The sequence below is a fragment of the Branchiostoma belcheri genome, unplaced genomic scaffold (genome assembly GCF_001625305.1).
Source record: "Branchiostoma belcheri isolate BF01 breed outbred unplaced genomic scaffold, Haploidv18h27 scaffold5, whole genome shotgun sequence".
Classification (NCBI taxonomy): Eukaryota; Metazoa; Chordata; class Leptocardii; order Amphioxiformes; family Branchiostomatidae; genus Branchiostoma; species Branchiostoma belcheri.
In genome coordinates, this window is record NW_017804131.1 from 6,677,414 (window position 1) to 6,697,936 (window position 20,523).

The following is a 20,523-nucleotide window of genomic DNA, read 5'->3' on the forward strand; positions in this document are numbered from 1 at the left end:
ACCCATTGGCCCACCCGGAAGTTAGCTGTCTGCGACCCCGCGGGTCCCACCTGGCACGATAATGAGACGTTGATTGACGGCACATGTGGTTCACATCTGAACAGTTTCAAAGAAAGAATTTATCGACAATGCTGACACCCCTCTGTGTGAAAGGTCAGATCAGTGGTCGCGACCTCAATCGTCCTTATACATGCAAAGGTCAAAAGCTGAGGCCCACTTTCACACTGAAAGGGGTGTCCATCGGCGGTCTAAACGCATCATTTTGACGCACTAAAACACACATACTAAAAAACCAAAACAACGTGCACCATCTACAGCCCAACAGCAAAACGTATACCAAGTCCCAGACATATCCGTCCACCCAAACGCGAGAAACGGGTGCGAACGCAATTTTCGTCTTCCCTCACAAAACCTTCGCGCTCGGGATATACATCCCTACCCGGAGGTAACAACTCATCTCCCTGACAGTAAGTAAGCCATGAAATTTGCACACAACACCGAACACCACCAGCCCTGACCAAAAAGAACAACCGTAATGATGCAGTAACCTACTTACACACTGACTGTAATACAGATTTCCTCCACAGAATAGCGGGGAAATGGACCATCCATTTAAACCTAAAGGATGGACCTGGTCAACAGGTAATTAGTTAGACCGCAGGAGGCAGTGGGGGTCTTGGTTTCCTTTTATTTAGTCAGGTCAGTTCCCAGTGTCATTAAAAACATTACTGTGTTACCTTACAGTCATTGTTGTCCATTTCCAAGTCTGTGCAACTACTGGTATGTACAATAATATCTGACACTGTCACAGATGTTTTCAATTGTGCAAATGTGGAAATCCATACTGTGATTTTGGCATGACGTTACTGTATATATTGATTACAAGATAACACAGAAGGGAGAAGGTTACAGTTGCATGTCAATATCTACAATTAAGAAAAAAAATACTGTATATTGTTTTCGGTAACATATTTGGTTACTTGCTAGATGGAAAACCACCCGTCCAACCTTGAAAATAAATGGATAGCCCCAGGATAGACTGGCTTCCATCAACCGTAATGGGACAAGATAATCACTTGTCGAATTTTGTAATGACGGGCTGTTGTTGATCTTTCTTTTTTTCTCCAAATTACATGTGGGACCATTTATAAAATGCTTTCATGTATAAAACATATGGTTATGGCTTAGTTTTGAAGTCTGTAAAGTCAGTGGTCATTTTAGAGTGTTTACCCGAAGTCGTTACATGTAGTAACTTAATAACGGACCTGCATACGTCAATAACTCAAACCTGGCGAACTTCCAACTTGTGCCAAAGGATAGCAATCAAGGACCTCAATCTGTTTACGGACACACAAACAAGTCTGGACTGCCACATCATCAGGTACGTTCCATGGCCACTCTAGTGTTTATATGTGGTGGGAAAATAAAGACTTTAACACGGTAACACCCCATAATTACAAATCCCTACACCATTCACTAACACTTTCCGTTTACGTAAAGGTTTAAGCCCATTAGAATCTATGACGCAAGTTGCTAGCTGATGGTTGGATATTCTATCCATCTCGCATGTATAGTGTGTGCCTAGTACATGTAGCTTGTAAGTTTTTTCTTTGAAACCAGTTGTCTGAATATCTGGCTTTGCATTCTGTACAATGTATATTTACCTTTAGCAGCAGGTTATCATTTGAATATCACAGTAGAGGGTCTCCACATCTCAGCATGCTTTTTCAGTACTATAATTAGATATGTATTCGGGATGTGATAAACCAAGCCAGGGGTCAGATATGTTACCAATCATGATGATGAAGAGACAAGACTTAATACCCACACTGTGCCACACAGCTGTGACAACAAGAGTACATGTACAATGTACCTTATGTATCCAATGATAAAATTCCCTGTGTGTGTATCAAATGTTGATGGGCAGTAGCCATTGGTTGAACAAAAAAAATTGACAGCACTCAAATCAATACCATTTTACTGTATGTACTAAAATTTCTAATAAATCAATTAATGTAATTCAATCAATGTCATATGGAATAGAATTCTTGGTCTATGTCCCTTCATTCTAACTCAATTTTCGATTTTATGCAGTTTGACCATTGCAGGCTTCATAGATGCAAAATATCCAAGTCAACCATACATTGTTAGACAATAAAACATTAATGTTCTGTTTCTTTACAATAGCCTGTTATGTCATGACCAATGAGTAAAAAAAACTATCAGAGGTAGGTTGAAGGAATGCATAGAGGTTTATAGACCCTAAATCTTTAGTAAAAGGGTCATTGTTTCTGTACGAATTGCTATGGAACTACAAAACACATTTCATAAAGTGCTACAACTGTAATAACCTAACCTGGAATGACACACCGTCCCAGGAGGTAATACAATAATGTTGCTAAGCTAGCATATGCTAGGCACAGCTCAATATGTATCTGATTTGGCAATCTTCCAATGGCTGTAGCAGAGGCGACCTACACCTTCAACTCACTGTTCCAGAGACAGGATTCTTCATGAATTATCCATAAGGACCAAGAGAGGAATGTCAGGTTTCAAAGGCGTTGTCATTATTTGCTGTCTACAGAAAAGCTACCATTTCTTATGACCCAACCACATCAAACCAAATAAACTTTTCCTGAACGAACCGACTCCTTTTTCAAATTCAACTCAAAAAAATTCCATCTGCTCTTAATTTTTGTCTTATGGGAATAGGAAAATGCACAACATCCTGTGTTCTCATTTTGTAAATGTCCACTTCATATGGTTCTAATTATAATCAGTATCTGATCAAGATATCTAAAATGCAAATGCCAACTTTTGGGAAACTGGCAAATAGCTGCCACACGCTGTAGTACTTTATAAAAACAAACTCTGTCGCCATTCACATAAGCAGTACAAGTTGTTAGTGATGCAAGAGAATTCAATTTTGCATCAGAATTGTGATGAAAAAAAGCAAAATTACTGTACTAGTAGTCTTTACAAAAAAAACACATTTTATATACATGATAATCTCCAAGCAGATGTTGGGGTGAAATATTGTGACATTTTCTGAAGCTTCGTCAAAATAACTTGTCACAATATTATACTAATAACACAAGATTTTTACATGAGGTGAATGGGTTGCCATATAGTAGCTTTATACATTTTCTGACATAAATTAGATCATATACAAAACACTTATTTTATACAGTGGTGTAACTTCAAAAACACATAGTTCTCACCAGGCTGTTTGAGCGTAGGGGCCCCCTACGCTGTGATTTTGACCCCCTACGCTGTGATTTAGCCCCCTACACTGTGTTTCAACCAGCGTAGAGGTGGTTTTTGGGGGCAGAAGCTTCATTAATCTTTAAAAAAAAAGGAAAATTCAACTTAAGAATGAAGCTATAACAAAGGAAAAACAAAATCTGACCCCCAATAAACAATAAATAGTGTCTTAAGTGGTTAATATGAGTTACAAAATTTTGGGGGGAGAATATCAGACCCATGTTTTGGGGATCTCGATGCGCGACTCGCGCCGCAGAAAGTTGCCCTTCTATGCCTGACCCCTACACTGTGAAAAAATCCTGGTGAGAACCCTGAAAACAGATTTTTTTCTAACTTTATTATGTTATGCAGTAGCTCTTTATGACTCTTCTTTAAAAAATATACATAAGTTCATTTCCTTTGCAAATATTGCTCATGCCTTTTTTTGAATGCATGTGCCTTAGCTTAGCATAGTGCCATAGCTTTGATCACAAAAGTTACATGGGGAAGAGTACAACTCTTAAAAACCCATCAGTGAATGTTAAGAACATTTTTTATGTGAATGAACTTTAATGGACCCAAATACATGCTAATTGCGCATAAATTTTGTGATGTAGTGACTCTAGTGCAACCAGTGTTGTGCAGTCAAATTTATTCATAAAACTTTTCAGCATTAAACATAAATTGTGCTAGAATAAAATGCCCCATCGATATTAATGTATTTGGTTTGGTTTGGTGGTTTTGGTGAAAATAAGTTGCTGTTTTGTTTGTAAAAGTTTCAAGTAAAAAAAACGCCCCCTCCCCCTAAAAACTTGGGCGAGTCCGTCGTCTGCGTGTCCTGCCGACGTGGCGACAGTCAGACCACCGAGTGGGGAGGGGGGCGGTCTAAAAAAAACTCGTCAAACTTCGACCAAAACACACCAAAACACCAGCCAAAAACGTCGCGACATCTTCCTATTGCCAAGACGCGGAAAATCTGACAGAATCTGACAGACTGTGAGTTTTAGAAATTCGTACAACAGGGTATTTTTTGGAAAAGTGCGTCGGACGACCAGCAGAAAAAATGAACTTTGCCCCCGCATAAGGCCATGCGCCACACCAGTTTGTCGATAAAGACTGCGGGGAAAAACAGCTCTACCGAGAACCCTTCAACGTCAACAATGGAAGCCTGTCCGCCCCCACACAGGTTTTCTGTCAAAATAAGTCGGTCTGATCTCTTCGAGATCAAAAGGACAATGATAAACATCCAGTTACTTGGAAGGGACTGCGGACTGAATAATTCAGCGAGGGGGCAGATCTGCATAGCGGTACTCACATTGCTTGGTTACTGCAGCCGATAAGGGTCCGTCCTGGAGATGAAGCGTGCGCTTGCTGGTCGCTTCAGTCTCGGGGTGTCTTCTCTGAAAGAAAAGATCACTTTTAGCCCTGTTAAAATCACGCAAAAGCGACGAATCGAAGCCCTTAATGAGCGACCCCTCCCTACTTACCCACAATCTATGGAAGAAGTGGATGTGAGGTCCGTGACGGATCACGCCCACTCTTCATACTACTCCGCCACTGCAACGTCATCACCCCACTCTGTGCAATCTTGTCTGCCATTGGCCGGAATGAAGCAATTAACGATGGACAGTCCAATGAGACGACGTGAAACAAATAAGTGCTCGAGTGCTATCGCCGAATAGCTCCGGATGTAGAAAAAGTAGTGCCAATCAAAACTCCGTGTACATTGTGAGCCATATAATTTTATCAGCGTATAATTAATGACACCTGTCAATCACTCATCAACGTACGAAATTTTATCAAATAAGCTGGGATCGAACAGAAATGTACGCATATTATTGGTTGGCGGAATGATCACATCAGCGACGGTACCTGTGCGCTGGTCGACTTCCGGAGACGCTTCCGGGGGTAAAGGTCACCAGGTAAGACACGTGAGACTCATGCAAACTTCGACGGCGAACAACGTATCACATCTCTCCTTTTAATACATAACAGCTTTGTTACGCTACAGATGAAAAGTTCAATTTGAAAAAAAAAAGTTACGGAAAATGGTCTGTATTTGATATCGTTGTTTTGTTGATAACGACTTATTCAACACAGTAACGTTAACGTTTACTGAAATCAATGTAAAGTTCATTGCAAGTTCCTATCGTAATTCAAAGGCTAATTGCAGAAAGGCACACAGTACAATGATGAAAAAAGAACTAAAACGTTTTAATGCATTTATTTTGAAGCCCTACAAACTTCATAAACGATTATAAAAGATCGTAAACGTTTGTTTATGTTAATTCCGCTCCACTCAATGTTAAGACTAACTATACTCAGACAAGTAAAAGATATCAAATTTCTAAATTCACGTTTTATTTATGGTTTCAAGACATGCTTTTTTTGCGAAATGTCAGTTGGGGATAAAACGGACCAAGCGCCAAGGTATTATATACATGTACATAAACATAATAACATGTACACTACAGTCAACATTGGCCTTTCTTGCAATTGGCATATGTATCAAGTTGATAACAGTATCTTTTGTTCTTATTATTGAATGGTAGTATATCTACAATGAGCAGATTATTATCTTGACAGTATACGTAATTATGACGTGATGTTTCTTGCACATCCACACATTGTACCACTTCGGCTATGCAAATTGACAATAGCATGTTACTTTTTTTCTTCATTGAAGCTGAAGACTAGCTAGAGTCCAAAAAATTGCATATATTTAAACTAAAATGTTTCGTGTCGTCAGGGCGTCGAAGAAAGCTTTTTTTCTTTGCACGGCTTTACAATATCGTTACATCAAATGATATACGTAGCGGATTTTGCACATGTTATTCTTATTGTAACAAGTAAGTTGCTCACGAGGCACTTTACAAAGCATTGAACAAGCAAAAGGAACTTCTTGAAATTCATTTCTTATAATCATATACATACTAGAGGTCGGAGATCTCATGTCTTCGTCAGAGGTACATCGTTCTAGAGAAATTAACATGCGTATTCTTCACTCTTTTTAATAATCAATTTGGTCTAAAGAACAAAAGAATCTCTGTACTATTTTTATGGTACAGAACACCCTGAAACGGTTTGCCGCAGATTATACAGATGCGTCGTCACCCATGTTAGCCCCCCCCCCCCCTACGTTATTTGAGTTTGGACTGTTACTGGAAAAAAAACGTTCAAGAAATTCTTACTGTGTTGAAAGTGTCACGACAGCGCCGCAAAATATAATAAGAGAAGATGTTATAAAGTAAAGAATCAGAACAGGGTGACTACTGCTGTTTTGTTAATTTGTCTTTATGACAAATAGAAGACTTGTTTCTTGTGTTCTTTGTGTCCTAACATTTGTGCTTCTACAGTTAGTATATTCCAAATCTAGGCATCTCGTTTTTCGGCCCTTCGTGTTTTATTGCGCGCTTGCCTTAAATTTAAGGTAATTAGATTTAAGGTCTCCAGTGGACGTCATCCATAGCAATTACTTGGTGTGGCCGTAGAAAATAACCTGACATATGTCCAACCTATCCTCCCCCTGCTGAAGTTATAGTACAATGCCTCAATGTAACGTCATTTGATCCCATCCCATTATTAGGGTTCCCCGGCTATATCCATCTGTCGGCTGTCTCCAAGCAGATGTAGGTGGGGGATTTCTAAACGCAAAAGGTCCTATTACGGGGACATAACGACCTCCACGACTCTCATCTTTGAACTCAATCTTGGAGACCACGACAGTAACATGCCTATTAAATTTCATTAACTTCCATCCACACATACAAAAGTTATCCTGCTCACAAGAAAAATTAACAAAATGCCCCCTGTAGTCACAACGAAACCCCCCACGAAGCTCAGTAACGAACTTAACCTTGGTCCCGACAATAGTAAGCACCACACCAAGAATTATAATTAACATTTTACAAATACTTGAGTTATCTTGCTAACAAGCCACAAACACAAAAGGTGCACTAACGTGACGCACGGACCCCCCACGAAGCCGAAACTTGTACTTGACTTTGGCCTCAACAGCGGTAATCTGCCTGCCAAAAATCATGGACGTCGAATAATGCCTTCCAGAGTTATATCGCAAAATCCGCAGTTCCCCACACTTCGGCGAGACAATTTCATAGTCCTTCTGACGAAGACAACTTGTACTTTTATCACTGTGTGTCCATTACGTCGTCCATGCACTTTTACTATATTTACTCGATTATGAAATGTAATATCTTTTTAACTGATGATATGTTGCTAATTAACAGTACTGAGTTTTTATAATCGGCAAAATTGTACAATCAACGCAATTCAGTCTAATTCTAAGGACTACCAAGTTGATGAATAAAGTTTGAATTTGAATTAAGCTGGAAGAGGTATTGTTGACTTCTGCAGGCTACAATTCGTCGTTCCTCTTCCCCCTCTTGCTCTTCCTCGGTTTCCCCCTGGGTCGGGGGGTGTTGGTCCTCCGGGGGGCCGGGGTAGGGGGAGGAGGCGGGGGTCTCTTCTTTTTCTTCTGGTCCTTCAGGTGCCTGACCTTTGGCCTCTTGGCCTGATTGGTCAGGTTAACCTTGCTGACGTACCGCACCTTGTCGCTAGATGTCGGCACCACCGACTGGGCGCAGCGGAAACCCACGTGGTCGCAGCCGATGTCAGATGCTTGTCCTTTCCTTGGGAAGTCAAAAAAATCAATCCAGTTTTCAAACAGAATGTTAAATCAAAGATGCGTCTCTTAAAGAGCATTTGACGTCTGAAGTACACAAGATATTGCAATTAGAAACTGTAAGAAAAATTTGACCATCTCTTCAACTTATTCTGTCGATCTAATCCTAAATTTGAGTGAATTGACGCATGATGCATTTTCGAGTAGCTAGTATACTAGTAGTGCCATGTGGCCCAAGTTCGCTATGTCTTGCCTTTTTTTTACCAATTAAGCACACCGGGTCACCCCTGCTTTTTCTATGTGTGTTGGGTTCTTCACGTCTCTACTTGCTAGAAAATAAGTTCCCAATACGTCAAAAATTACGTCAAATACGTCAATAAAGAAAGAAAGAAAGAAAAACTAAAAGATTCTCTATAAAATGTACCTGGTAGTGACCTGGACCCTGTAGTTGAATGAGCCGTCCTTAGAGTCGAGCCATGACCCTCCCCTCACCACGTACTCCTTCGCATCCGCATCCTCTTTGCGCATGCCCGGTGGGACGTATTGTGAGCTGGTCCATTCCCACACGTTCCCCACTACGTCATACATACCTGCGGTTCAATGAGAAAAATCATCTTCAACTTTGACGGCAAAATAAAAGACGGATTGAGATATCAATATACAAAGTTGGGGGAATATTTGATAAATCGGCTTAACTTTATATATTTGGGTCTTCTGGAAAATAGACAATGGTAGACAATTTCAACTTTGCAGAACTATTGTTAGCTCTATTCGCTGTGTGCGTGTGTGCGTGTGTGTGCGTGCGTGTGCGTGCATGTGCGTGCGCGTGTGTGCGCGCGTGTGCGTGACGCCTTTGCTTGTCTGTGTCTGCGGATGTGTCTGTGTTTTATATTCTTCTCTCTATTTTTACTAAAAAGGCTATACCAAGCTACTGTACACACACACATTCTACTGTGAAGTAGGTCTGAATATCGAGACTACCGAGATAAATGTAACATGACGTCACGCCCCACCGTAATCATTCTGCTCTGGGAACGACAGAACGGATGACGTCGAGAAATGCCCATCTTCAAGAGTGTTGTTATCTGGGAACGAGCCCTGCATATAAAAGAAAAGACAGTTTTTTTAAATATATTCCAACATGTAGTCACAAGACGTGGTGACGGCACACTCAAGTTGTTTCAACTTATATTAATGCCGCCAACAACACAGGGGACAATACAATGCTCATTTTTACCTGAGCGAAGCGAGGAAAGTCGTGTAAAGTGCCTTTCCCAAGGGCACAAGATCGGTGGCATGTCAGGACTCGAACCCGAAACCTCTTGGTTCCGAGTTGAGCGCTACGCCAAAAGACCCGAAAAGACAGTTTGAAGCTGCTTTGAATTTATTTGACAGCACACGAACATCTACAACAGTGTAAGAGGTTTGACACCTAGCGGTCATAAGTAGTACTGCATGTGCAGTTAAAATTATCATAATTTATGTATTTTTTATACATTGGCTAAAAAAGACAAAACTATGACAATTGCGACGCCAAAATGATAGCGAATCATCATTTATTTTACGTATTAAATGATACAAAGTAATACAATCAGTATTGGTGATATCCGTTTCTTTGTCATGTCGCTTATTTTTTCTTACTACCAGAAATACAAGTGGAGATTACACGTATACAGGACACCAGGAGGGCGTTGTACAATTGTCGCCTTGGTGTTTTTTTTAACGCCATTACTTGTTTATTAATTTTTGTCCTCCCGAGAGCCGCATGCTCGCAGGGAGAATGTAAATATAAAAGAAGCGTCTTTCACTGCAAGAGCTACTAGTATTATTGTCCACAGTTTTACTGGCTAGTATCACAGTGTATTATGGTGGTATGCTAGCTATAGAAACTGTGTCTCGATTATCAAGGGTTGCAATGATATACGGTAATAAAATGAATGTTCATCTATCTTATATCCCCGTACTTTGATGACTATAATAATAGTTTCCCAAATATTTGAAATATCAACAAAGAATTGCTTCAAAGTACAGCGCCATGTTTATGATTATCATAATTTATGCATTGTCCAAAAACGGTCAATCAACGCCATTTTAATGAAAGATGAATTGATATATGCACTAGAAACTTGAAGTGAATATGAAAAATATGCAATTGCAGTCTTCAAATGCTTAGAAACCGTAAAATTTCTGCATGAAAGATACGTTTTCTTGCTGTAAGAACCAGAAAATGAGATCAGCACATTGTGAGTATGTAAAATCCAAACGCCAACAGAAAGTTGCTACGTATTCTTAACATCATTAACCTATAGTTTATATATAGTGATAATTTTTGTCACCCCTCGAGCCGCTTGCTTAGGGGGTTCTAGAAATGAAGAAAGATTAGTTACTACTAGTCAGAAATGAGTTTTCAAAATAGATGTATTATAAAACGTTTTACTTGTCCCGTGATTATCATAATTTATGCATTTTCGAAAAATGGATGTTCAACGACATGGAATTGAAAGATGAATTTATACATACACTTGTAAGTTGACATGAATATGAAAAGTATGCACCTGTAGTCTTCAAAAGGGAGAAACCTTTTGAAAATTTTGTATGAAAGACCGCCTTTGAAAAAAAAATGCCATGAAATCAGATCAGCACCGTGTGGATATATTTTTTCTCTCTAAAACGTAACTTACAGTGTATTGACTCATTACAGTGTAATAGAGTGTATTTACAAATTTTTGTCCTCCCTTGAGCCGCTTGCTCGGGGAGTTTCTAGAAACAAAGAAGTAATAGTACACGAGTATCTGACCTTCAGTGGCGCTAACTACCCTGGACGGCTGGATCGTGTTTCGCGGGTATATGTGCTTGGCGGGCCGATAAGAAATCAGCCGCGACCCTCTGTACCGCGGACCAGATCCGATCCTGAAGACCAGGCATACCTTGGGGCAGGGCGGAGCCTGGTAACTAACCTTTCGTGACAATGCGCCATATTGCTCATCATCATAATTTTTGCGGTTTGCGAAAAACGCTTATCTTTATTTCAGGGAGTACTAATTTACGTATACTTTTCAGTCAGTGTTGCGATGATTAACATAATTTGTACGTTTTCCTAATAAATGTTTCAAAATGTTTTAGTTCATTTTCTATACAAATAATATTATACTGAACGCCCACAAAAACAAATAGTTCATTCATAGCAAGTTTCTCAGCTCCAACAAGGTTTGAGTTGCAGTACCTTAAAATTTAGATTACTTACCTACCAAATATCAGGAATTTTTTGATACCCCTTTCAAGGGGTAGATAAGAAACAAAAGAAATGTCTTGTATATATCCAACATATATACTCATAAATCATAATATATGTATATTGTAATCATTTGCACTCACTTCTTGCATTCTTAGAGCATAAAGCGACGGTAGCCATGTTGCTCATTATCATAATTTATTCAATTTGCAAAAAACACTTAATTTTCATGAAAAAAAGAGACATTGTTACTTTATTTCAGTGGACGAGTTTATGTTCAATGCAAGGTTATTTACATTTTTTAAATAATGTATAAAAATGGTTTAGTTCCTTATTTTGAACAATCTATTCTACTGTGTGCCCACAAAAAGTAAGTTGCTCATTTCTCATTGGTCGATCCTCAGTTGCAAAGTCAAAGTTGCAGTACCTTTAAATTTTAGATTACCTACATACCAAATATCAAAAATTTTTGAATACCCCTTCCTCGGAAGGGGTAGATGATAAATAAAGGAAAGGTCTAGTATCACATAACACTAGGAAATCCAATACATGTACATGGCTTTGTATACATGTATGCCTTTCCAGTGGTATGGTTTTTATGTTTAATACTCCGCGCAAGAGAGCAGGAAAGGCTCACTACAAATTGCAATTTAATGTCACAAAAACACTGAGCCTAGTATATCGTCTTCCACTACAAACTATCGTCGAATTGTTTAGCAACTACAGCCCCATACTGCTCATTATCATAATTTATGTAATAACGAAGAAAGTTCCAGTTTACTTTTAGGGAAATGCTAAATATGCACAGTTGTTTACTACTTAGTACCAACATTACACTAACATATTTTGGCATTACCAAAATGGACGATATAGCGATTGAGAATCTTTATTTTGTGGTTTTTCTATAACACAAACCACAGTTCTCATTTTTCAATATGTAGTATAGATTTTTATTGTGCCGACTGTTAACTTACCTCAAAACCAATTTTTTAGGCAATTTTTGAAGTCCCTTAAACTTCCGGGGTAATTGGAGTTGGGGACAAAATATGTAAACAAGACAATGTTCCACAAGGCAGGACTATATACATGTACAACGTATTTAAGTAGAATCATTCGCGCGAGCCGCTGCTACAGCCTTTACGGAACTAAACCATTGTCTCTAACTACAGCGCCATATTGCTCATTATCATAATTTATGTCATATCACAATAAACCCCAGTTTTCTGTGGCGTAAATACGAAATATGGACAGTTGTTACACATATAGGACTAAAATTTCACAAGAAAGATCCTATGATTACTTCAAATGGAATAGAGTTTGAAAAAAGACATGTATTTGTCGCATTTAATGACATGAAACCACAATAACCTTTGTGTAATTTTCCTTTATAGACTTTCATCGAGCTAGACGTTACTCACTCTACCTTATGCCTAATTTCAGGCAATTTTTGGATGTCCCCTAGACATTCGTCACTCCGTCAATTTTTAGGAGTTGGGGACATAAAAAGACAAATAAGACAGTTGCACGACAATTTCTTCTTCGTTCGACAACTTTGTTTTCTAACACGTTTGCCGAGGGTTATACGGTATGAATGGTAACGACGCGAGTTTTCTGTCACAGCTGGGGCTAGGGACTGTCAGAATAGCCACTACCAGATTACCGATGTACAAAACAGTCTATTGAGCGGCAAGCTAGTATAGTATTAGCGGAATATTTGGCCAGTTTCTATCATTTCCAGTAGCCTTTGGAACCTGGTAGAGGCTACTCACGGACGCCCTGTCGACAGAAAACGATCGCCCAGTCCAACGTCTGCTTGGGTACTAACTAAACCGTACCTAGCCTAGTTACCAAACCTATTACTAGCTCCCGAGTCCTACATCCTCTCCGCAAATAGAGAAATGCGAAGAGGATGTAGCCTCTACCAGGCTTCGGGAGGTGGCTGGAAAGAGTAGAAATCGCCCAAATACAGAGAGATATCATGCCAAGGAAGTTGGTCTGCTGGAGAGAACAGTTTGCCTCTCCGGCAGACCAATTCCCCTGGCATGCTATGTCTACAGCTGCTCTGTATGTATTTGGTAGCCTGGATGCTAGACCCAAAGCACACTGAGATATTTTGTGTCCAGTGTGCTTTGGGTCTGGCATCCAGGCTATGTATTTGGCCGATTTGTGCTCTTCCAGCCGCCTCCCGAAGCCTGGTAGCCTGGTAGAGGCTAGAAAGGAGACAGGACTAGTCTCGGGAGTTATAATAGTAATCATGAAGGCCAAACCGTACCTGCCAGATGTTCTACCCTTTGTTAAGAAAAGACTCAGTAGAAATTGGCAAAATACTAGTACACATGTAGCTAGAGAGATAACATGCCTTCTGGGTGCACCGGGTGCGGCAAAATGTACTCTCTGGCGGACCAACTTACTCACATGTTATCTCTCTGTTTGGCCAATTTCTACTCTTTCCAGCCGCCTCCCGGAGCCTGTTAAACCGTACCTGCCAGATGTTCAGCCTTTGCGGTGAGTAGCGGCCTCCCCAGGGCAGTTTCCTCCCGTCCAGCCCTCCCTTCGCGGCCACCTCCCACTCCTCCTCGGTGGGGAGGCGCTTGCCCGCCCAGTAGCAGTACGCCGCCGCATCGGTCCACCGCACGTGCACGACAGGGTGTTGTAACTTGTCCAGGATATTTGATCTTGGTCCTGCCGGCTGAAGATTTAAAAGTCAAACTTAAATTGTTTGTTTGCTTGTTTGTTTTTATTTATTTAACCAGGGGGATACATATCGCCCGTAGGGCGCTTTTTAATGAGCCCTGGGCCTGGGGAAGACCCCAAACAAAAACATCAAACTCAAACTAATACAAATAACAACAAAAGTAACTTATAAAGTTACAAAAGTTACTAAATAATACAAAAGCAAGGTAACTTAAGTAGCATACATTGCGCATGAAATCATAATACCAAAATAAGTGAAACAAAAGTGAAGCCTGACCATCATATAACATAGAACCAAGGTAGGACAAAAAAGAAATCAAGATTAAAATCAGGCTTGGAATTTGCATATCAATGATTGCCCAGTACATAAAGTTGTTTGAAGGCTGCTAGGGTCCTGGCTGCTTTTAGGTGATGTGGTAGTGTGTTCCACAATACCGCCCCAGACGAAGAAAAGGCACGTTTTCTGTATTCTAGCTTAGTCATTGGCAACTGAAGACCTCCTTGCGCCCTGAGGCGAGTGTTGTGAGTATGCACGTGTGATAATTGTGTGAACATTGCACAACAATTGTAACAGGTACAATGTATGGCAAGCTCTTCAGAGTTACTACATATCTAGCTTTCTACTCTAACGTCTACTTTAATGGTTAAAAGCTCTATGTATCGAAACTAGCACTAGACTATTTTATAAAGGTGATATAATATACATGTACATGGAACATGGCTTACATGATAATGCGGAGGAGTTCTACATAACTACTGACTGGACAATATACTAACACTTTTCACTCTCAAAAGCTGCCTGGACATTTCGATCTTTTTTTTTACCTTTCCTCCGAGTTTTGTCTTAGTTCAGACATCATAATCAACTTCTTATTTGCGAAAGAAAACATGCATGCAACTTTGAAAGAGATGGTCCACAATGCTTTTCTATCTTCCACGGAAGGACATTTTTTTTACTAAAAAAATTCCGAAGCCTTACCTGACTCCACATGGCATAACGTATGGGTAACATCCACGGGGCGAGCTGCAATGTCACCAAAATATAGAATAACACGAATTTCAGTGGTTTGGTAGTTGTTTTTGTTTGGCATTTTCTTTGTACACCTTGCAAATGCTGTAAAAGATCACCAAAGTCGTACTAGAATATACGTCACCCGTATATATGCTATTACTCCTACAAAACGATGTCAGCACTGCTTCTTGATATGGAAGGTACTATCCTGACTTACAAGTTCATTTCGTTTATTTCGATACCCTTTAGTCTAAGACGACTAGTCTTCCAGGGTTCAAAACATATAAACATATGAACATGCTGACAACAAAATTAAAGAGAATGAACATACATAATCATCACAAATTATATACAGGTTAAACAAAAACGATCATGACTTGATATACACAACTTAGCTCATGTACAACTGGTGGATGGCCTTTTTGAATTGACGCAGACTGGTCAGTGTTTTGATACTGGGAGGCAGGGTGTTCCATAGATTAATGGTGCGGTAGAGAAATGTTCGCTTTTTGCTGTTTGTTTTTGGTTTGGGTAGTTTGAAAGTGCAAGAATTGGCAAATCTTACTTGTGGGTAGAATGGACGGGAACAATGGAACTGTAGATGTTTTGGGGTTCATGACTGTTAAGAATTCTAAAAAACATATTTAAAGTACTGGTAGCAAACTTCATGTTTGCTAATCATTTGCCACAGGAAAATTATAAGTCATCTGCGTGCCGCACCTTTTTATTACCTACACAGGTCGGTTTTACTTCCGTTGTACTAATCAAAACGAGAAGAAGTGTATTTCTCACCTGTGTAACGTTTTCTACCGTAAAATTCTGCTTCACCTCTTCAGACACAAGATCATGAAACACGTAACTCCACCCGATCTTTTCTGAGTCCGTCTTGAAGCGTTTTCCTTTCGACCTGATGAATTTTCTGCGAGTCAAAGAGCAACAAGAAACTGAGCAATGTGGCCCCCAAAATCATATCAATAAAGTCCTAGATTGTCCTTACTTCTTTCCAAGGTAATATGCCCAAAATAAAATTAAAGAAGGAAATCACAAAAATAGAATCGTGTTAGAATTACTCCTCCTTTGACACCTCTTCAAATCATCGAGCCTTTTAGTAAAAGTTTTATATGTCTTGGTAACAGATATTTTCACTTCTTTCCGGCTCTTTATATATATAAAACAGACCTCTGACCTACAGTGATTTTTTTTTTTACCTCTGAACGGTTATTCTGGACACGATTATGGATCACGATTAAGATTTTGACATTTTGGTTTGTATATTTCTGTTCAGCCGTTTATGTATGTTGTATCGTTTGTTAACTTTTCAGTCATACTGATTTTCAGTTATACTGATCTCTGTTAACTTTTCTCAGTTATGTTACTTGACTGTATAATTTACTTTTATACAAATTGCTTTATGTTGTGTTTATGTTATGTTATATTGTTTATGTGTCCCTGCTGGGCCCTTTTGGAAATCAACAATTTTACTGTTGTAAAGGCTACTCAGGTGTTTATAAGATGAAATAAATAAATATATAATTATATATACTCTCTGCAATTTGAACTCATGGTGATTCAATGCTGGGTTCATCTAACAGTAATGTTCAAGCAAACGGTAACCTTTATTCAAAGGAAAATTCAAACGCTGACTGCTGTCAGTTATAAGTCTATGAAAACACTAGTTTGTATAGAAACATTTAAAAGGAAAATTCAAACGCTGACTGCTGTCAGTTATAAGTCTATGAAAACACTAGTTATATAGAAACATTTTAAAGAAAAATTCAAACGCTAAATTACTGTCAGTTATAAGTCTATGAAAACATTCGTTTGTGTAGAAACATATTTATTCAAAGGCAAATTCAAACGCAAAATTACTGTCAGTTATAAGTCTATAAAACACTAGTTTGTGTAGATTTGAACCGTTAAGTGTTCCCATTGTCCCGCTTAATAAGATTATCATTTGTTTATCGAGTGCCTCTCGAAATAACGACGTTCCTTAATACATCCGGTTTAACGAGACGACCAATCAAATGTGTCACAGATGCTGCGGGTAATTAGAAATTTTCTGCACACTTAGGTCCAGCGCTTTGGGGATATTATATCGATTGCTGCTCAATGATGGGCTTATCATCTCATTATGCCTGAAGTGAAGCTCGTTAACGTTGTAAAGTACATGTACAGCAATTCTACAGTTTAAAAAGTCAAACATAGTTACTGCATCAGCGAACACCAGTACACAGAGATTAGTTTAGTGGCTTAAGGTAGTAAAGGTGGTTAGAACCATCTACTAGATACGAGCATGTGCCCGATTTATTTAGTTAAGTTAGTTTGTGACGGGGTAGGTCTAAACTGACTTTCAAATACACAGTACAAGTCAACAATAGGCCCGCACAAGACTATGTACAGACAGGTCTACATTGAAACTAAATATACTCAGCACTTTACTCATCGTAAACTTGACAATCGACACTACACCATTCGCAGACACGATTTGTTAAGATACAGGTTCTACACTGAGTCCGCACTCAAGCTTAGACACTACACCACTCACATCACAAAAACCGTTCGTGACGGGATACAACTACACAGAGTCTAAATCTACACTACACTATTCACAGAAACTGTTGGTTGGTGACGGAATACGGGTCTACACTAGGTCTACACCCCAGTGCTTTTAAACTACACTACACTACACTTCACTACTCACAGAAAAGGTTCGTTGGTGACGGGATACAGGTCTACACTGGGTCTACACCGAGTCTAAATCGATATACGTATATACACTACACTACTCAAAGAAACCGTTCGTTGGTTACGGGATACAGGTCTACACTGGAGTCTACACTACTCACAGAAACTGTTGGTTGGTTACGGGATACAGGTCTACACTGGAGTCTACACTACTCACAGAAACTGTTGGTTGGTGACGGGATACAGGTCTACCCGGAAAGCCTTCAGATGAGTCTTCCGGCGAGGTCTCTCCGTGTCGGGCGCCTTCTCGTCATCCGTGCCCACCCAGTACTTCCCGTCTTTTATTTCAACCATCTGGTCAAACCTGGTCACGTTTGAACCTGTGGAATCAATTAAAAATATTAACACCTATGTAAATAGAGATGTTAATACTATTGCTTGCACCGTATGTGCACATTAAGCCAAGCTGATGTTTTGAAATAGTGCACGTTTTATGATTTGTTGGACTTTCTTTGACCTAAATTGTATGAAATTTATGCAGTAAAAAATATATGAAATATAATGAAATACCTTTATTGTACATTCATGCCACGACGGACTAGGTACAGGTCAAGATATAACAGACACATAACAAACGTATATAGAAAAGTGGAGACAAAAGATACACTAGCTACTTGACTTAGTCATACATACATAAGGAACATATAAGAGTACTATACTAGGCTAATACAAAGTGTTCTACTATTGCAAAATAACGCGTGTACCTCTAGTGCTGACTTGTCCAACAATAAAAACGAAATTTATGAACCAGTACAGAATTACAGTAACGCAGGCGGGTAGACATGCTCCAGTTTACAGGATTAGCGAAAGGATATTTTACGGCAACTCACCTTCAGTAACGTTCACGACTTTGACAAAGCCAGGAGGGGGTTTCTTCTTCTGCTGTCCCATCGCACCGCACAGAAAAATAACTACAAAACACAAGAAAATGTTTAAAGAAGGCATCCTATCTCTACCCTCCATGGCCTACTTGTCACAGAATTATTTTCTGGTGTTCAGGCATACTGGCTTATATATTTACCATTGACACGTCATTGTGATCTTTGGAACAGCTGGGACCAAGGGGAAGGGGGCACGTGTTTGAATCCTGGAAATCCATTGCTAGTCATGCGCCCCTTTGCCCATAGCAATGAATACAGGACTGTTTATTTATTGATTTGAATATTCTATACTCCTCATGCCTTTCCTAATTCTATGTGAAATAAAAACTACAATACTCTTTCAAATTTATTTTGCATTAAATGTACATAAATCTACAATACAGTGTGTAGCTCAGGATGTATTCGGCATTTAAAAACTTTTATTCAATTCCAGCCAGGAATCCCCAAATACCCTTGCACTTACCCTTAACTTCATTACAACTACAAATACAGGAGGAAAGACCTTTGCACTCAAAGCCCATTTTGACACTATTCTAGGACAATGTGGCCACTCTTGTACTAGAATAGAAGCAAACTTTACACGAAAAACATTTGCAAAGCAAATGCATAATGTTTACCTTCGGACATGGTCTACTCAAACACATTCACATACATGTATACTAGTGTATGGTGACAGGAGCAGAGCAGACCATGAAATTGCAACATAATGTAACCCAACACCAGTCACCATGGTGACAGACGTCAACAAATCATGTCATTGGTCAGGTCATAGATCACTGTTTGGAGAAGAAGAAGAAGAAACAGAGAAAAAACAATATGTAAACATAATAAAGGCTTAGTAAGAACGAACGACTTTTGTAGCCACTCCTATGAAAAGAACATGGTACAATAACAATTTGATGCTGCTAAAGTATGAAGGCAACATTAAGGAAACTTTCACCAAAACAACTAGGTAATAAACTGACACAGGAATATGAGGAAAGCTCTGTAAAGTAACAACCTTACCTACATGTACATGGTACACATGGCGAGAGGTTGTTCCACTCAGGGATGGTTCTGGTAGTACTGGTACTCTCCAAGCAGAGGTTCGGGGTTTGGGGTTATTTTTGACGTATTTTTAGACTTTTTTATCGGGGTTTCTTTCTGCACTGGAATTTTTCTTGGGTTGGGTGAAAGAAAAATTCCAGTGCAAAAAAGAAACCCCGATAAAGAAAGTCTAAAATGAGGACATAATTAATGAGGACATGTTGAAATGTATGACAAGGCAAGCCCATATTTCATGGAGGTATGAGATCTCGGAACTCTTGTTTTTAGCGTGTTTTAGGCTTTTTTATCGGGGTTTCCCTTTTGCATGAAATTTTTTTCCCACCAACAAAAAATTCAGTGCAAAAGAGAAACCCCCAATAAAAAAGCCTAAAAACACGCTAAAAATTACCCCAAACCAAAACCTCTGCTTGGAGAGTACGCTGAGAGAACATTTCGCAGCACCCAAATGTTCAATGTCCCATCTCAATGGACAAACTCCCTTGGCAGGCTTATCTCTCTATTTAATTTGGCCGACTTCTACTCTTTTCAGCCGCCTCCCTAAGCCTGGTAGAGGCTAGTGGTTGGCACGAGTACGAGTAGACGCTGGGGTTAGACGAGCCAGTGGGTGGAGTGCGTGGCTACAAGTCCGCCTGCAAGTCCGCCTTCCATGTTGAAAAAAGCTGCCGAGAACGGCAGAAAAAGAATTAAACTTGCAAGCCTGATAAACATATGGATGCTCAGCACAGGTGAAATACAGGTAAAATATACTTCCCCGCGATTGGTCAATCGATGAAAATCCTGGCGTGCTAATGCTATTGGTCAGAAAAAATGCACATTTTGACGATTATTGGCCACCTGTGCTCTTCATACGACGAATAGCGCACGTCATATGATAGCGATTGATAACGATACTGCAGCTAATTGGGCGAGGCAAAATTGTAAGATCGTCAAGCAGTTGCAAGATCTTTTATTTCTTTTTGTAGTCTACTTTCAACTTGCTAGTCCTAACGTATCATGTTATCATGATCAGAGAAAATCATTGCTGGTT

At 39.5% G+C, this 20,523-nt stretch overlaps 2 protein-coding genes across 2 annotated transcripts in view; both read right to left on the reverse strand.

Annotated features, from left to right (window-relative positions):
* Positions 1-4,840, reverse strand: part of LOC109480003 (vigilin-like) — a 28,115-nt gene extending 23,275 nt beyond the window's left edge. The window contains exons 1-2 of the mRNA XM_019782110.1: positions 4,731-4,840; positions 4,559-4,643 (exon numbers count right to left, since the gene is read on the reverse strand). The gene's annotated coding sequence lies outside the window, so the exon portion shown is untranslated. The remainder of the gene's footprint in view (positions 1-4,558; positions 4,644-4,730) is intronic.
* Positions 4,841-7,498: 2,658 nt separating this feature from the next.
* LOC109480123 (sulfatase-modifying factor 2-like) lies at positions 7,499-18,503 on the reverse strand. Its single transcript, XM_019782280.1, has 7 exons — positions 18,399-18,503; positions 17,726-17,888; positions 15,616-15,742; positions 13,600-13,806; positions 8,892-8,970; positions 8,310-8,475; positions 7,499-7,892 (listed from the first exon to the last, which is right to left on the reverse strand). Exons 1-7 carry the CDS (start codon positions 18,457-18,459, stop codon positions 7,619-7,621), a joined length of 1,077 nt encoding a protein of 358 aa, XP_019637839.1. The 5' UTR covers positions 18,460-18,503; the 3' UTR covers positions 7,499-7,618.
* Positions 18,504-20,523: the final 2,020 nt, after the last annotated feature.

Excerpts from the sequence above, each read along its gene's own strand:
- LOC109480123 (XM_019782280.1), bottom strand. The coding sequence starts at position 18,459 with ATGGGACAGCAGAAGAAGAAACCCCCTCCTGGCTTTGTCAAAGTCGTG. Across the intron at positions 8,476-8,891 it reads CAGAATGATTACGGTGGGGC|GTATGTATGACGTAGTGGGG; the intron begins GTGACGTCATGT and ends ATTGAACCGCAG. Across the intron at positions 7,893-8,309 it reads AGGGTCCAGGTCACTACCAG|GAAAGGACAAGCATCTGACA; the intron begins GTACATTTTATA and ends TGACTTCCCAAG.